The sequence below is a fragment of the Etheostoma cragini genome, chromosome 9 (assembly GCF_013103735.1).
Source record: "Etheostoma cragini isolate CJK2018 chromosome 9, CSU_Ecrag_1.0, whole genome shotgun sequence".
NCBI lineage: Eukaryota > Metazoa > Chordata > Actinopteri > Perciformes > Percidae > Etheostoma > Etheostoma cragini.
This window is the reverse complement of record NC_048415.1, coordinates 14,135,239-14,153,353: the sequence shown is the minus strand read 5'-3', so window position 1 is coordinate 14,153,353 and position 18,115 is coordinate 14,135,239. Positions and strand designations below refer to the sequence as shown.

At 40.3% G+C, this 18,115-nt stretch overlaps 1 protein-coding gene and 1 long non-coding RNA gene across 7 annotated transcripts in view; one reads left to right on the top strand and one right to left on the bottom strand.

Moving 5' to 3' along the window:
- The window catches only part of arhgef18b (rho/rac guanine nucleotide exchange factor (GEF) 18b), a 42,836-nt gene extending 28,688 nt beyond the window's left edge, over positions 1-14,148 (top strand). For 3 of the 6 annotated variants that reach the window (XM_034881812.1, XM_034881810.1, XM_034881808.1), the window contains 7 exons: positions 89-157; positions 350-397; positions 594-875; positions 1,562-1,711; positions 7,794-8,145; positions 9,249-9,392; positions 9,920-14,148. In XM_034881812.1, the coding sequence (XP_034737703.1) occupies positions 89-157; positions 350-397; positions 594-875; positions 1,562-1,711; positions 7,794-8,145; positions 9,249-9,392; positions 9,920-10,236 (1,362 nt within the window). In that variant the 3' untranslated portion in view covers positions 10,237-14,148. Of the gene's footprint in view, positions 1-88; positions 158-349; positions 398-593; positions 879-1,561; positions 1,712-7,793; positions 8,146-9,248; positions 9,393-9,919 lie in introns of all 6 variants that reach the window. The other 3 variants (XM_034881811.1, XM_034881809.1, XM_034881807.1) reach the window with 1 other exon arrangement.
- LOC117950685 lies at positions 8,693-10,023 on the bottom strand. Its single transcript, XR_004657959.1, has 2 exons — positions 9,918-10,023; positions 8,693-9,376 (listed from the first exon to the last, which is right to left on the bottom strand). It is a non-coding gene; the product is annotated as an uncharacterized LOC117950685 (long non-coding RNA).
- Positions 14,149-18,115: the final 3,967 nt, after the last annotated feature.

Below are 18,115 nucleotides of genomic sequence, written 5' to 3'. Positions count from 1 at the left end.
CCGTAAATTTTTGTACAGTATAAAGTACTGTGTACAGTACTCGCAGTGTTTGTGATGTTATTTCATGTGTCTGACTATTGTTGCTCAGGTTGATGAGAGCTGCTGCTCTCCCGCCAGATGGAACAGCATCTGGTCCAACTCCTTCCCCGAAGCTGAGGTAAACTCTCCTTCTCTGATCTGTCACCTTGTGCTACACAACTCTGCTGGATTTGATGTTCAAAGCCATGCCCGCTGAACGGAAAATATGAGACACACATGAGAAGATTGCTAACCCAATTAAATGCTGTGTTGTTTTGGTGATTCTGGTAGTTATTTGATTATGATATCCTTGTCTATGTCTCCATTTTAGTTCTTTGACAGAGTGCTGATGCTCTCCCAAAGGCTCTATAGCCTACAGGTAACACTGTCCCTTCCACTGTTTATGCATGTTTACAGATGCAGTCAGTTAAAGAAATATCAAACTGAAACATGGTATATTCTGTATGTTTGCAATTTCTGATTGACTGTAATGGCAAGTAAACCTTGTCTCAGGACAAAATTCAAATATGTGGCCTAATGACCATGTGTTATTTTTCTCTTGTCTCCGTCTTCAGGCCATCATATCACAGCAGGACAGTCACATTGAGCTGCAGCGGGCCTCGCTGACGGAGCGGGCCTCCCTGCCCGGCCGCCACAGAGGGAATGTGCTCTTGGAGCAGGAGAAACAGCGGACTCTGGCCCTGCAGAGAGAAGAGCTGGCCAACTTCCACAAGCTGCAGTCTCAGCACCGGCAGGAGCAGCAGCGCTGGGAGAAGGAGAGGGAGAGGCACCGGCAGCAAGTGGAGGCCACTGAAGCCAGGCTCCGACAAAGGGAGGAGGAGTGTAGACGGCTGGAGGTGAGGTGATCCGTCCTACCTGAGAGCTGTGAAACAGATTTCAATCTATTACAATTTGTTGAAGACGTGTGAAAGGCTTAATTTCATGACCTTGCATTTTGTTATTTGCATTCTAGTTAGTATGACCTCTACACAAATTTAGTATTTCCTTTCAAATTCCTGTCTCAAGTTAAGTGTGCACATTTTGCACACTAGTAATTAAAAAAAAGACAAAACTAACTTAAAGCTGCAACCAGCGATGAACTGGCCCTCACACCTCCCTGCAGCTCAGGGTGCTGAGGGGTGCTGGTAGAAGCAGCTGTGCATTTGTGCGACCGTGGGATATCGTGCACACGAGTTAGACTTTGTTTCCTACATGGAGTGTCTTGCATTGGAAATCATGTATTGCAAATGTTATACCACTTCCTCCTCAAAATGGTGGACTTCCTGTTGGGTGTAGGATATACCTCCAACAGGCCTAAATTGGGGGGTTTAAAGTAGGAGACGCTATTTAGCCACAATTTGCCACATTAAAGCTTAAGATCGATAAAGATAAATGTTGTTCATTGCCCAAAATAATAATTCCTTCAGTTTTTTAGGGTCCCCGCACCCCGTCTGTGATTGGGCCTAAAAAAACTGAATGTATTTGACAAATATCTTTATTTCACACAGACTTTGCAACATTGCTTGTTTTGTTTTTTATGCAGAGTCATTTGACAGAAGAGAGGAAGGAGCTGGAGAGTCAGAGGGAGACGTACCAGCAGGACCTGGAGAGGCTGAGAGAGTCCACCAGAGCTGTGGAGAAAGAAAAGGAACGCCTGGAGCATCAGAAGAAGATCAAGAGGAAGACCATTGAGGTGAGGAACTTCTGGTTGAGATGATGGCGGAAATACCAAAATATCACAGTAGACCTAGTGTTTGGAGAAAAGGCTCACTGTGCAATTCAAAACAAGACTAGCAAGACTACAAATGATTTGCTTGTTTACACTACATTAAATGTCTGCATGTACAGTATGATCACATTTTTTTCGGTACAGTTGGCAGCAGATGGCGGAATGTACGTCATGTGAACCTTCGTAGCCACAGAGACTATCAATAACGCTGAAGCTAACAAATGTGTAACATTTGTTCAATTTGCAACAGAACGTGATTTATTTCACAAACACTTACAATTAATAAATTCAAGGAATGTTTAAATTGTATTATTGATGACTAATTGTATAAAGATTTTGAATTATAATTTGCACGGGACTCTGATTTAAAAAATGCTTAAAAAAAAAAGAAACACTAAATGTAAGCTCGTATTACAGAATCTTTTCAAAGTTGTGTGTAAGAAAGTGGAAAATTAGGTTGACAGGGAGGTGCTCTTGACAATGAGGTGAAAAGGTAATACCAGGAGCTATAGTGTTCTCTTTCTTCTTTTTTTGCTGTTTTGTTGTGTCAATTTCCCAAAAACTTTCCCTTTCTTTTTTTCCTTCCATCCCATCCCCTGGGCATGAATCCTTTATCCACCCTTTTAATGTACTTAAGCCTGTTAAGCACTGATGGGCCACATACATGAATGAGAGAATTTAGTTTAGGTCCTCTTACTTACTAGAAAAGAAGCATTAGTTTCACCATCCACAAACTATTTAGTAGATTGACAAATGATAAACACACACACACAAGTGAATACTTCTCTTACCCCAGGAACCCACCTACGCAGGGAGCAGTCTTTCTCTTCATCTGTCTTTACCTGTTTCTCCTCTCTCCTCCCTCCGATATCCCTCTTTCTCTCCAGTACAATGCAGGTCATTGTTTGTGCATTTCACAGGAGAGGAGCTTTGAGAAAGATCCGCTGACTGTAATTTCATGCCCGGTGCTAACACATCTGTCGAGGAGCTGTAGTAATGTTACTTAATATCAGCCTTTAGGGTTTTCAAAGTATCACCATCACAGTTTGCTTCATTGACATTCTGTAACTGTAGCAAGGGGATTTCTATATCTAAACAGACTGTATCTTCTAATTGAACTAAGAAGATGCAGACTAATGTCATAGTTCTTGTATCCTTACATGGGGTAGGCTATATGGATAAAATCTTCATGACAGTATATGTAATTTTGTATCACAATTACATATGTATGTTGATATAATTACATTCCTGGAATATCAAAGAAAATGTTGGGGAAAACAGTAATTTCAGTTCAGGGCTAATAAAACAAAACACCCGAACAGACTGTCTATGGTAACAGTTTGCTGTCAAACCTACTTTGCTTTAGTGCGATATTTTTACTACTTAACAATTTACATGATCATATCATAAACGTTATCCACTGTGTTACTTTTTTAGTTTGAACACTACCCTCATCAGGTGGATTGTCTCCTGTTGTTAAATCTAGATTGTCTGTTGAAACTGTGAGTCTTGGGCCCTCCACTCTGTAAATGTTCCTGGGGTGTTAAACACAATTTTCCTGTATGGTGCAGTATACTAAGTAACCTGTGGCTGATCTTGTAATTTCTCATTAAATTAGTGGGTACATTGTTTAAAACAAGCTAGATTTATATTTGATTACAGGGAGAGACATTAATGACAGCTCCACTTTCTGAGTCAAACACATGATTCTGTCATCAGGTGGAGGCCATGTAAAACACATCTAATGATATCACTCTGACTAATGTCAGATACCATCATATACATAAAGCCAAAGCCTTTCAGCTGGATAAGTCAGTGGGTTCTTCTTTCTGCTGGAAAAAAACATTTGTCAGTGATAAACATGCTGCTATACAGATGTGTTTTTCTGATTGAGGCTGTCTCCAGTCATGTCATTAGTCCTACTCTGCTGTCTGACATGCATTGACTTTTTGACGCCTGACAATTATCTATGGTTGACCAGTGCCTCTTCATCCTGCATACCATGCCCACTAACTGACAGATGACATAATGCTGTGTAAGTCCTGACTTGTCCCCTCCCACAAAAAAGCTACAGTGCTTTTGCTTGCTTGTTTTGTTGTCATTCATTTAGTGCAGCTTTACATCTTCAGGCATCTGGCTGCCTATCTACCATTTTAAAAATGTCACCGTAATGAGATCTTTCAATGATATGCTTTTGTCGTCAGTTAACCGGAGTATTAACTGAAGATACTAAAGACAAAAAAAAACAATTAGCTGACATGAGTTATTGAAGAAGGCAGGCTTTTGACTGTGAGTTGTACCTAGAACACTTCACAGTGACTCCTGGAAAACCACGGCCTCTGGCTGACCTAATTTGCTGTGACAGATAATGCAGGGACCCCGGTAATTACACAGGCCCTCACTTTTTTGTTACATGGACTGAAAGATGGGTTAGGTCTACTTACTATTAGCACTCAGCACCCCATTAATCATGCCCATAACATTTGTTTTAGACTATCTAAGTAGGATGTTTTTGTACATATTGTTGGCTGTGCAAGGGGAATTTCTTGGCTGTGGTTACAGGAGATTTGGAAGTGATCTCCCCCCCCCCCCCTGTCCTCAAACACATCACGCAGCCTTTTCATCCGCTGTGACCTCAGGATCTGTTCCAGGCTTTGGGCCAGCCTGATATCAACACACATTTAATCACCACCATCACCCAACATTAGGACTCATCAGCAAACCCATAGAGCTATTATTAGACCTCATAAAAAAAGACATTCCTCTTTGTTTGTGTGTGAACATATGTGAGACTTTGCGCAAGAGCGGTGCTAGTCGCTGCATGTCCTGACTTCAGAGGAACTTCTCTTTCATGTATTATCTCATTTGATTACACTTGGCCTCTTGATAAGGAACACATAGGGCTCTGTCTTTTTTATCGTCTCTGCACCAACAGAGCCTGGGGTCTGATTGCTCACCGGTCCTGTCAGTGCAAAGTCATAAAGCTTGCCCATAATTAAAGGTATAGTTGGAGTTGGGGATTTGATTGACAAAAAAATGTCAAGAGGAGAAAGGACTTGCACAATACAGCAAGAGTCAACGGGAAGAGCAAATTCCACATTTGATAGAAGAAAACTTAAATGGTAGAAAGGGTCAAAGGTTCACTCCCCTAATGCCTAACGTAGAGATCTTTTAGGGGAAATGCATCAGCCATTTCTTTAGTAACTTTTTTTGAGATGCCTTTAGGCAAAGCACTTAATTTAACAACTGCCCCTTTTTTCTTGTTTTTTGCTCAAGAGCAGAAACTGTAAAACTGGATTGCTACCCGCTTTTTGTGAGTAACATGAACATGAAGGAGAACATTGCTTACATGGGAAGATTAGCAAAGTTCAAAAGAAACATTAAAAGCTCAGTCATAAAATGGTGACCTGTATGTGTGTTTTTTAGAGTTATGTCTTCCCCCTTTGGCCTCAGGCTGATTTACGATGCTGTTGTTGTTGCTATGAAATAAAAAAACTAAAGAGTAACTCTTTAAAATGCAACTCTCTTGTTCTATAATCAGCTGGTAGCATTTGCTTAGAGAGGCTAAGATAAAAGACTGAGCTCGATTGTAGATATTTTTTATGCGCCATCTGTCACTGAAGCTATCCTAACCTGTTTGCCACACACTGTGCAGTACTATTCTGTATCCACCTTCAACTGAAATATTGTTTTATTACCCATAGTTCTAGATTGATAAATAACGTTTATTAATTATCAAATCACTTAATTAAAATAGTTGCTTGACTGACTCATCATTTGAGCTCTAATGTGAAGTCCCAAGAGTCATTTCATAAATGGCTGAGTCATTGCTAAACCTCATCGCACTTCATACAAAACCATTTTTACTCTGCATGATCTTCACAATTTGTAAACTATGAATTATTTGGAAACAATAAGACTTTGGATTAGACCAATTTTAAGGCTACAGTGTTTGCTAATCTCTTTAATTCACCATAGATCAGAGCTGCACATAGAAACTAACCCTCGAGTCAATATCTCACACATGAACTGTTCCACACATTATCTAGACCATTTAGGATTCAACAACCAGTATCTCCTCAGTAGTGTCACATTGTGTGCAAGGCAACATGTTGTGCAGTGCGATATGAGAGTACCCAAGAAGTTTTAAAGTTGAGAGAAACCTGGCTTTATAATTAGCTAGTCCAAGCCTGTCATTAACCGAAGCCTCTGGAAAGCAGCCATTGCTAATTGTTTACGTGCTGTCAGTCAGGGCTCTTTGTGCTCTGAAGTTTCCGCACAGTTTAAAGCCCTGGAAACCTTCTGTTTATACCGCTTAAAGCCGATCACCTTGTTCTGGGAACAATGCAACATCTGTGTGTCAAGACAAGTGAGTGCCGAATGAAGAAAAATGATGAGGGGAACGGGGGTGTGGAGACTTTTCCCACTGCAGGGCCTCTCTATGTTACAACTGGGGGAAACTACAGTCTCCACCTACAGTCACAGTCAGATGAGTCTGACCTTCATGCCTTGTAAAACACTGTCATCATGCGTTCCCCCCTCTCCACAGGAAGTATTCTGCATCATCATCAATCACGCGGCATGTGGACTGCATACCTAACAGAACAGTTAGAGACTGATGCTGGACTTTAGGTTAAAGACACCACTGGTGTTAAAACTGGTGGTTGACTAATGGATGTTTGTTTGCTAATATATTATCGCAATGATTTTGGCCTTGTTTTAAATATTGGATTTTGTCATTGGACCATTGTTGGACAGCTCCTGATGTTGGTTTGCTACATATTTTTTAAGTGACCAATCAAGCATACTAATTAATTTCAATTTTCTTTTTTTAATCACTCAGCATCATTTCCAATAATAACCAGTAGTTGTTTATAAAACCTATAATCTGTCAGATTTCTTGAAATGAATGAACGTGTATTATTATAATTATTATTAATATTATTATTATTACAATTCATTGTATGTTTTTAGTAAATCCTTTGATATTTTGCATGTCTAGGAGGCGTTTCAGCACCACTGAGAATTAAATTCATTAAAACAAACATCCTTTTCAAAATGGTGCTGTTGCAGGACATGTGACCAAGACATTGAGGCTGCTCGAAAAAACAAAAAAAAGCACTACTCAGTAGTGTTATGACTTGCAACTTTTTAGACCAATTTTATGTTGTTTTGACTTTTTAATGTAATGTGTGATAGAATTCAAACATTAAGTCACAGTTGTAGAAGGGCTTTAGATTGTCTTACTATGAAACAGTGAAAACATATTTTGTATGGTTCATGTAATGCAGAACATGGAATTACTAACAGGTACAAACACTACACCACTCCATTGTTGCAGATATCCTTGTACTGGATGATAATGTTGTCTCGATCTTTAGATAATTTTTCCTTCAGTCTAGTAATTAGGTGGACAATGCAGTCAGTGTCTTTTATCTACTGACGCCATGAGAGCCTTTTTCTTGTTGCTTCACTTGTCTAACAGGCCTGTCTGTTTTGTTAGACACACCTTTGTGTGCACAGGGACTATTAAGGGATTTATGTTTCGCATTTTGTGTGTGCGCGTATTGTCTCTAAGAACATATCAAAAATCTTTTACCAAGCTGACCAAACTGTGTGCTCAGCAGAAGCAATTGTATGTGTTTCTGATTCCCTCTGTAACATATAAATACCCTGCTCCTCGACAGATTGTGTTTCTGTAATGACACGGCGTTGCACAGATGATTTATAGTATGTATCTGTGTATGCGTGTGCATTAAGCTGTTTGAAGTTTTGGTTTGTTTTTTTTTCTTCAGAAATATACCATGATACATAACAGCAAGCTACTGCTTATATACAGACACACACACACATGTTCCACAACTCTCAATTCCAAACTCAATCTGACCACAAATATGGATAATTACAGTGAAGAGTTGGGAAGCCGTCCTTTCTGAACTTACTACTATACTGAGCGTACTATCTGAACATACTGATTTTGAAGTTGTGTATATGAAGACTTAAGTCCCCGCTCAGGAAACAAATGTTCATTCTTCTTTTCTTTTAGGTGGCTCCTCTGTCTGGCAGTCTGAATGGGGAGCTCCTGATGTCCTCTGGCCTCAACACGTCCCCCAGTGTCTCGGACCTGCCCCTCCCTCAGAAGCCCCTGGTGCGTTCCAGCCTGTCTGTTGCACCAGCCGACTATCAAGAGCGCCCTGAAGTGATGTTGCGGCGGGAGGCGAGCTCTTCCACCCTGCCGCTGAAGACGGAGGTGCCCCTTCATCTCTTTAGCACCACCAACCAGCAGCACAAACTGGTGGGGGTTCAGCAGCAGATCCCCACAAAGCTGGCCGCCTTTAGCAGCGGCAAAGGGAAAGGAGGCAAGATTGGCAAAGCTTCACATCGCACTGACAGCACTGGTAAGGGTTTTGATACGGAGGTCTACACAATCAGGGTGGTGCTGTGGTTGTAAGGAATCTTGATACCAGGTGGTTACAGGGTGAACATTTAAGACTGAACCCTGACATGCACGTGGATGTCGAGTTGCTCTTTCAAATCGTACCAAATATACAAACGCAACTGATTGTTTTTTTGGACTCTACTGCATGTATGGCGGTCATGTAGCTGAATCATCCTGTTATGTCACATAAAGTGTGAATGAATAGCTTGTAGGGAGGAAAGTACCATCCAGAGAGCAGGAGTGTCTCAACAATTCGTTTCTGTTTTATCTGTTGCCAACTCATAATAACCTAGGATAAGGATCATAAGAGAAAACATAAACCTTTATTTAGAGCTGGGCAATATATCAATATCACATAGATATCATGATATGAGACTAGATATTGTCCTAGATTTTGGATATCTTAATATGGTAATATGGCATAAATGTTGTCTTTTATTGGTTTTAAAGGCTCCATTACAACAAAATAATATACTTTTCTGAACTTACCACTGTTCTAACTGTTGTACTATTTGCCTTTACCCTCTTAGTCATTATATCCACAAAACTGATGATTATTTATCAAAAATCTCATTGTGTAAATGTTTTGTGAAAGCACCATTAGTCAACACTACAATATCGTTGCACTATCAATATCGAGGTATTTAGTCAAAGATACTATGATATTTGATTTTCTCTATATCGCCTAGCCCAACCGTTATTGATCCCCAGAGGGCAAATTCAGTTCACTCTTTTAAAAAAATGTCTTTACGACTTTCAGGCGGTGTATAACAGTGCAGTTTTTTCAGTTTTAAGGTTGATTCTTCTCACTCGCTTTTCTATCAATAAACAAGCCATCTGTGCCTGAGCTTGACCTGATGAGCATGATTTACGTGGTTCATTAGGATCACATTAGCTGTCTAAATTGAGTCAGCCCTCTGATTTAACAAAAAGCGGGCAAGATAGGCTAGGCTGTTCTAGTTTACCAGTGCAATCTAGTTTTACAATTAAATCACCCTCTGTCTATGTTTGTCTCCCTTTTTTCTTTTTATCCTCCCTCCCTCCCTCCCTCCCTCCTCTCAGCCTCGGTGGATATGAAACAGATGCTGCCGCTGAAGCTGTCTGCCCGAGACGACAACCCCCTCAAGGCCAAGCGTTCCATCAGCCCCCACCAGCAGCTCCCGCTGTCAGCCCCTCCTCAGTCTCTTCCCCTGCATCACCATGCAGGTAGCTTTTTTTTGTTGTTGTTTTTTTAAACATCTTTTTTTTATATACACACAAACTTACGAGCAAACACGCACACTTCTGCCTTTGCTTCGTCAGGACAAACCCAATCTCCTCCTGTCTGCCTTTGCCTAGTGCATTATTAAACTTGGTTCCCACAGACACAAACATGAGACACGCACATTCTCCACCTTGGCAAACCGGACCCCACCCAATCACGTTCCTGTCTAAAGCTTACATTCATGCCCAGCCTCACCCTGTGTAAACACCTATCAATTTCAAATGCTTCACTGTGATTAATGGTAGGCTGTACTGCTGACACAGACATTTTAATCTGTTTAATACTGTGCCCTAACAATTACCACTGACAAAGAAACACTGGCAGGATTTTGGGGATAGATTTCAGTAAGGCTGAGTAAGCCCAAATATAATAGACAGGTATAAATGACAAATGTTCTGCTGGTAGTTTTTTATGCTATTTTTGGACTAATCCTGGTTCTCTAATAGCCTTTCTTGTATGTCTCTGACAGATCAACTCAGTCCTCCAGACAGTGCTGGGCCAGACACCCAGCCCACCTCCACTATCGGCATCTCCCACCCCAAGGCCCCCGTGCCTCCAGCACAGTCCCATTCTCAGCCCTCCATCCAACCTCCATCTATTCCTCCCCACTCACAGAGCACCGGCCCCCTCCAGTTCCAGCCCCATCTGCAGCCGCAGGGCCTCAGTCCGGACGCCCAGACCCACGTCCAGGTAAATGTTCACGGGCTCCCCCACAGCCACAACATGCTGCCACCTTACAAGATTGCCACAGAAGACCTCAATAAGGAGGACGTCATCTTCTTCTAAAGTCCATTCTGATGCCCCCAGATCAACAACTGTTTGCAACAACAACAAAAAACACAAGAATTATGGGAGGGTTGGTGGTCCCAAATCAACCATGTGTCCCATTCCAAGGAGCCACTGGCATGCGATAATGTGTTATTAAAGATCAATAAGGAAAGATGGTACAACAATCCGTAACAGAGGGCAGAGCCTTTGTCAGCACTTCAGTAGCTCATGAAGACAAAAAATTGTATTCAAGAAAGATGACCTTTGTATTTTAACACTGCTACCCCATCTTTGTTTTTAAGATGCCACCGTTTATTTTTTATTTAATTTTTAGTTTCTTAACTCAAGAAGACGTCAATTATGAGGAGACCTTTGGCAAAGCAACGGCTTCTTGTGACGTGTATCAAAAGGTTAAAATGAAGTCAAACTAATCCAAAGACGTTAGCCGCAAGAGCTGAAGGGGATTACACAATGTAAAAAGAAAAGCAGTCGGTCAGGCTGGTTAGTGAAGCATGAAGTAGTGAAAGGTGCTGTGATGGCGCACTGGCCTTAAGCGTCTTCTTCTACTGGACCTAGAACCACAAGAAATGATTTAACAGGAACCTGAAATTAACCAACTCTTAATACATGAACACTTTCATTTGCACAGTGTAAATACTCAATTTTAGACTAATGAATGAACTTTTACGGACTAAATGTGAATTGTCTGGGTGTACAGTTGTCAAAATTGTGAAGGTTCATTTTTCATTTGATTTTGTTGTTCTTAACCATGCTTATTACAGAAGGCTGAACTGTTTCATGCTGTTATGATTCTTCATTTCAATTAAGGGAGAGTTCAGCTTGTAGCAAATTCTGCTGTTCTCCAAAACGTGCGGCGTGAGACAAACTCAGGGATGCCTTTATTATGTCTGTACAGCTTGATGTTATGTGAGATTGGTCTACTTTAGTCTTTTATTTCATTTCTAAGCTGTAGCTCTTCTCAAACGTGAGTTTTACAATGAACTCATGTACTTTTGCTTGCATCATTATTTTTTTTAAACACCATTTCATCGGAACATTAAGCAGCATTTTCGTTTCTGCCACCATGGTTGTAAGCTCTAACAGCAAGTGGGTTAGCTGATTGATGAAAGCTCACTTCTTTAATACAGACATTTGTACATTTTTATGTTTTTTAATTAGCTTTCAAGTCTAAATTTCCCAAAATGTTGGCAGAGCTGCTGCTGACGCCCTAGACATCCAGGAAACTCGATGTTGCATCATTCAAAATACTGTACCCTGTAGACATCAAAAAGGCCTTACTGAGTTTGTTGCATTGCACAAAAACTATCCCTTTTAAGAGAAACATCTTTAAAAAACACATCTGTTTCCATATTTGTGGAACCAGAGTTTACTTAACAATTCATGACAATTTATGCTGCATGTTTTAAGGGCAAAATTAACGTTTAATCTGCTTCGGCAGAGAACAGAGAAAATTTTGGGTTATAGGCTCCATCTTCATATTAATAGAAAATGTAACTTTATGATTTTGCACTAGTTGATCCAGTAGAATTTGGGGGGGGGGGGGGGCTCTGTGTTATTCCCGAATGTAAACTGCTCAGATTAACTGATAAGTCAATAATGACAGAAAGCCTATATGTGCATACTGAATTGCAGTATTAACACTGTTTTACATCTCTCAGTCTTAGATATTTTGAAGTGGCTTTATTCATATGGTGCATCATATTCCTAATTCACATTCACACTAAAACATGTAATTAGACTTGCAGGACACGTGGCCAGAAAATTGAGACAATGTAAAGTTTATGCATTCAGTCCTAATTTTTTCAAGAAGTCAAAAACAATTTAAGGTTTGTGTGATTGACAAGAAATGTTTTTGAAAGCTGTGCCTGAAAGAAAAGCAGTACTGTGATTGCGTGCAGGGGTCCAACAGCAAAAACAACTTTCAGCTCAAATTTCAGGCTTTACCTTAATTCACAGACGAAATATGGAGATGTCCATATTGATGTCCTCACCCTGTGTCTGTGCATATATATATCTGACGACCCTTTATATCATGAAGTAGTGGACACATGAAAGTGTTTTGTGTCTCTGGAGGGGAAAGATGTTTGAAGAGCTTTTTTGTCCTAGTCCAAGTAAGCTTGTCTCTGAGCTAGCTACAGTTTGAGCAGGTTTGTCTTGAGTCTTAATGTATATTATGTATATTGTTGTACATACTGTATGTGTTATCTTCTGCACCGGCTGTCCTCTTATACATTCTTGTATTAGAAACATATATTGTTTCTATTATTTGATGTGCATCGAGATACAAAAGTCAGCCAAATGTACGTTTGTGCATATGTGAACATGTACTTAAAAGACACACATTCTGTATGTGTGTACAATACGGTACGCCTTGCTTGGATAGACTCGTGGCAGTTTAATTAAAACCACAATTGGTCATTGCTGTTGTTTTAAATTAACTGATAATGAAGGTGTGCATATTTAATCTCCTGATGTGTGTTGATGTTGTAGCATTGAAGTTGAGGTCTTTCTCCTGCAACTCACGCTTGGTGTTTCGCCAAGATTATGTAGCAGTTGTAAAAACCAAATCATCTGCTTGTTTCAGTTGGTTAAACCAAAGACACATTCGGCTGACTGAGTTCCTGTCTGTGCTCTTGTATGAAGGATAAACGACACTGTGCTCGTTGTGTGGTCGTCCACAAAGTCTTACTACTCATAAAAGCATGTGTTTACAGCTCATTGCAGTCCAACTTATATCCTGCTTCAGGTCTCATTTTGGGGTTTTCTGTTTGTTTTTTATCCTCATTTCCAGATCACAAATAACTCTTTATACACATATCATTACCTTAAAAGCAGAGCACAGAAACAATAAATCAAATGGGGTGTTGAAGTTCGCCACTATTCAGATTTATAGTGTCACATCCTAACTATAGCATTGGATGTTTTCATTATCACGATATGAGCTCATCTGATACAGTAGTAGAAGATATTGCATTTATATACACCATTTCTTAAACACCCCAACAATGTCATATCAATATGCCTGTGAACATACTTGGTATAACCAATGAATACACCAACCAATAAAAACGTAAACATATTTTCTGAGTGACAAAACAATCCTAACTTAAGGTCCACTTACAAGCTTTTTTTTTTGTCCACAGCTTTCAACCATATCGCACTTCATCAGTTTAGTTGAGCCAAATGCTTGACTTAAAGGCCAACAGGGATGGGAAGAAAGTGGAGCTTGAATTGGGATTGTTTTGTTAGACTAATTTCTCATGAATTAAAAGGACCTTTCGTGCTTGACTTTTTAAGACATTCCCATTTCAGTCCATATCCTTTATTTTCAAGTGTCTCCTGTAATTCGGTGTAAGAGTACTTGGGTTCTGCTCCATGTAGCCTACTTGACTTAGTGAACCTCAACAGAAGAGGTGGATGCTGCCTTGTTGCTGCCACTGTTTGGATCAATTCAAGTCTTAATGTGCTTTTGCTGTTCTGAAATGCTTAACCTCTTTCATCAGTTTTAAAGTCAGTTGTGTGTGTGTGTATGTGTCACCAAAAATGGAAACATTTCTAACAGACTTGGTTCCAGTGTATTTTTCTTTATACACTCACTCATTCGGCATATTGGACCTGTAATGTGTAAATAATAATGAACATATTTTATTTCCTCGGCCAATTTTACACTAGTCACTTTTGATAGTAGCATACTTGAAGGGGAAAATGAATGTTTATAATGCTTATTATTATTATTATTGTTGTCTGTGAACTTTTATTTACCAAGAGCTATCTAATGACGTGTGTAGTACACAGCAAAACTGATTTTTGTACCGTTTTATTTTATTCACTGCAAGACATTAGGTTAGAATGACCTGTGGACACAAACCGCTGCCTTAGAGAGAGATTAGTAATAAATGAATGAAATGACTTTTGTATTTGCTGTCTTTTTTTAGTTTAGTTAGGACAAAAGAAACAATTGTTTAGTTTGCTGCATATTTGGATCATTGATGTTTAGACAAAAGGCAAGCACGCACTGATACCTAAGTAAATTTGTATTTACAAGGCTTTGTTTTCTCCCCCCCTCAACAACTACCACATGTGACATATAATTCTGCCTCATTATTTAGATTTCTTTCTATTCACTGTCTGTCAAAATAAGTCTGACCACCTAATTAGCCGGCACCCCAGCCATTCCTTAGTGTCTATGAGGTACAGTAACAGTGTTTAGAAGACCTAATAACAGTCTATTCCCAGACAAAGCTCTATTTTCAGGTGCTGTGGTTGTGGCTGTTTAATCCGACTGCAGCCCTTGCTGCAAGAGCAGGGCTGTCAGTTCCTGCGTTATTGTCATCCTGGCTGGGAAGACGCTACAGTAGTGGCCAGTTTTTATTGTCTGCTGTCATTAGTGGCTTTCCTCTGTCTCCTCTCAACAATTATTTTTCCAGGCTTCTTCCCCTGTGGAGGGAAGTTGAATTTTACTCTCTTTGTTTCTGTCTCCTTCCACTGCTCTGCCCATTTCATGTCTCCCTGTCTCTTCCCCTCTTATGCAGTGTCTCTAATCCTCAACTCAACCGCCTTACAGCTTCGAGGCAGTTTATGTAATGCAGCTTGCATGAAGTCAGGAGTCTTGGCTGTTGTTATTCAGTTTCGGAGGCACTTTTCACCGCAAAGTTAAACAAATAGACGCTCCACAGAAACAGATGTGCAGACAAACCTCCCTGCAGGCTCATAAAATGCTGAGACATATCTTAGTTTGAAAGACTCTGTGTCAGCAGTTGGTTTATATTTGTTTTTGCTCTTCCGTTCAGATGTAACAGCTTCTCTGCACTTTGGCAGCATGCATGTTGGAACGATCCGTTAAAAGAGGTCAGCCTGGCCATTGAGCATCACCACAATTCAAATTCAGCAGTTTGCAACCTTTTTGGCATGGAACCCCTCAGAATAAAGTGTCTACTTCTGACTACTTTGTCTTCGGTTTTATATGTGTCATTGATTGTAAGAAGTCTGATTATTTTAATTATACCTCTGATGAGAGGCCAGACTTGAACCTCTTAGTGGCAGTGAGATATTTCAGCCTGCACCAATGTGGTGGAACTGACCGACGTTGCTACCATTGACATACAAAACATACTTAAAAATAACAATTTTGCCTGTTAGAAATATGTTGTTTTCCGCTTTGCTGCCCTGCAACCTTTCCGATTTACCTTGTAACCCTTTGTGGGGTCGGACCCCCGGGTCGGAAACTTACATCAGCAATGTTTTTAAACAAGATTGCATCCTTCTCAACCTCCTGCTTCCTGTTTAGCAAGTGACGTAATAAAGGAATTTGCTTCATGGCTTACGCTTATCTATCTATTGTTTCATTGCTCCTGGCTGACACAAAGATCCTCGTGGTGAAAAGACACAAAGCAGACCCAGCTCTACTCTTTGCTAACACCCAAGGTGATTACCAAAAGATAGTGGGCAGGAAAACATGTCTCTCTGCCAAGGCTGCTTTGCTTTAGACTCCGGCAGGCCAGGGTATATTTTAGGAAACTAACGTTTATCCAAGATAAGGTAAAAGATAAGGTTTGAATTTTTCCAGTTTGTAGCTGCTATCAGTGATAGATGAAGAGCAGAACAGCAAAGGTCTGTGTCCTGAAACAACTGTTGCTGGTTACATAGAGTATGTCATCCTCAGACCAGAGTTATTTCTCATGGATTGTAAAGTGTGATATGTAAACTTTAGACTGATTCCATGCGGTCTGCTTGATAGTATTGCTCCGGATGAATAAGATTCATTGTTCCTCCTGGCTGCTCAACTGATCTTCCGTCTTGTATTAACAAAGGAAGTCCCTGTGTGGGCCCTCACAGAGAGCGGTTATGCCGGGTAGAAATCAGATCAGGTGGATGGTTATTGTTCTGCCAGAAGGGATGCCTTACGTGAATTGAAAGGGGAAGATGGATTATACAGGAAGTGTGCTCTGTGCTGACTCGTTCTTTGTGCTCATAGTATTTGCATTTTGCAGTCAGCTGTACTCTGGCGGCTGTCTGGTCATTCTAGTTTTATTCCCATGTGCCTGTGTGCTGATTACACTGCATCAGGAAGTGAATGCCAGCATTGTGACAGATCAGCCTGTTCCAGAGAAAAGTAAACACATTCAATTCTCATGACGTGTCCTCCGTTTCATGGAGACACATTTTATGATAACATCACAACATTTAGTCTCGGATTAAAGGAATAGTTTGGACGGGTCAGGGGAAATACGCTTATTTGGTTTCTTGTCACAAGTAGACAACATGAATGACTCCACTCCGGCCTTTCCATTTGAAGCTGGAGCTACAAAAAAAGCAGCTGTATACTTTGTTAAACTGAGTTAAGACCGGAATCTGACTTTTCGTGTCTGTTTTACCACACAAACAAATATTAAACTATAGATATATATAATATCCATGAAAACGGCATGTAAATTAGCAGTGACCATAAAACTGCAATCCCTTTTTCATGACCAGGCAGAGTGTTTCCTTTGGACAGAGCCAGGCTAGCTGTTTCTCCCTTTTTTAGTCTTTAAGCTAAGCTAAGCTAACTGCCGGTAACTTTGTATTTACTGTTAATAAATTAGAATGGTGGCAATCTTCTTATCTAACTCTTGGCAAGAAAGAAAACAAGTATATTTCTAAAAATGTTAAACTATTCATTTACGACACTCCCTTAAAAAGTTCAATACGTTTCCTGCTAGTGACCAAAGGAAATTCCTCTTATATAGAGCCTGTACTCTAGATGGCAGTTAATTGATCACCCTTAACAATTTTATACAGTACAATCTGTTTCATAATCAATGTTGTTAGATGAGTGCCCACAGTATTAAGCATTTTCCATCTGTATTTCCGGATGCAGTATTGTTCAAGGCGAATGCCGTGTGGGAGGTCTCTGTGGTATTTTCAAAGAAGTAGAAAGAACTTTCCTAATACACTCACAAATGCACACTCACACACATTTTTTATACCTAAAGTCAAATCCTGGTGGTGCCAAGACAAATAGCCTCCTGGCAGCCAGCATGGAAAACCCTCTTTTCATGTCAGAATGTGAAAATGTGGGCAAATTAAGTAGCTACATTTTTCCCTGGAAAAAGCCAATAGGAGCCTTTGTGTAAAAGTGTCTTAGCATCATGAAAGTTGTTTCTGAAAGTACATTAGGGAAAATCAGCATTGCTTTTAAGAAAATCGGCATTGGGCGAGGAAAACATACTATATATCTGGAGTAAAAGGAACAAAAAGCCTGAAGGAGGCCTTTTAAACCAGCCGGCCATGTGAAGTGAATCTAAAGTGAGTAAAAGGAAGCTGTAGGGTCTCACTATATCAGGTAAAACAGATGCACTTTTGTTGATGGTGCACTTAAACCTTCCTGTATTATTTTTAAGAACTCTCCGAGTATTGGTTTTCCCTTTCGAATAATGCAGCCTGAGGTTGTGCACTTCACTTCAGTACGAGCCTTTCAACGTCACCAAAAGCAGAGAAAAGTTGCTTTCTCTGTCTAAATAAGATGGTTTTGTGTATTTTATCTGTGTGCTCTTTATTATTGTCCTTGAGTGCTTTTGCAAGAACCACAACAACATTTTTTTGTTCCTTTTTCTCAAATGGGATATCAGCTGATCAAGGAGAAATGGGAAAAGGTTTTCAAGAAAAATAGGACAGACTCTGGTCGAAATGGACAAATGCCTGAGAAGAACTGCACACAGCTTCCTCAGCACTTCTTTTTAATCTTGTAAGAGTGGAGCACAGCAGAGCTCATTGCGAGTGTACTGCCGCTCTACAGGGGGGATCTAAACACAGCCTCTCTGATTTAGGAGCTGGAACAGAGCAGTCGCCAGCCTCCCACCAGAGCTGGCAGGGTTGGATGGCTGTCTGGCCGCTG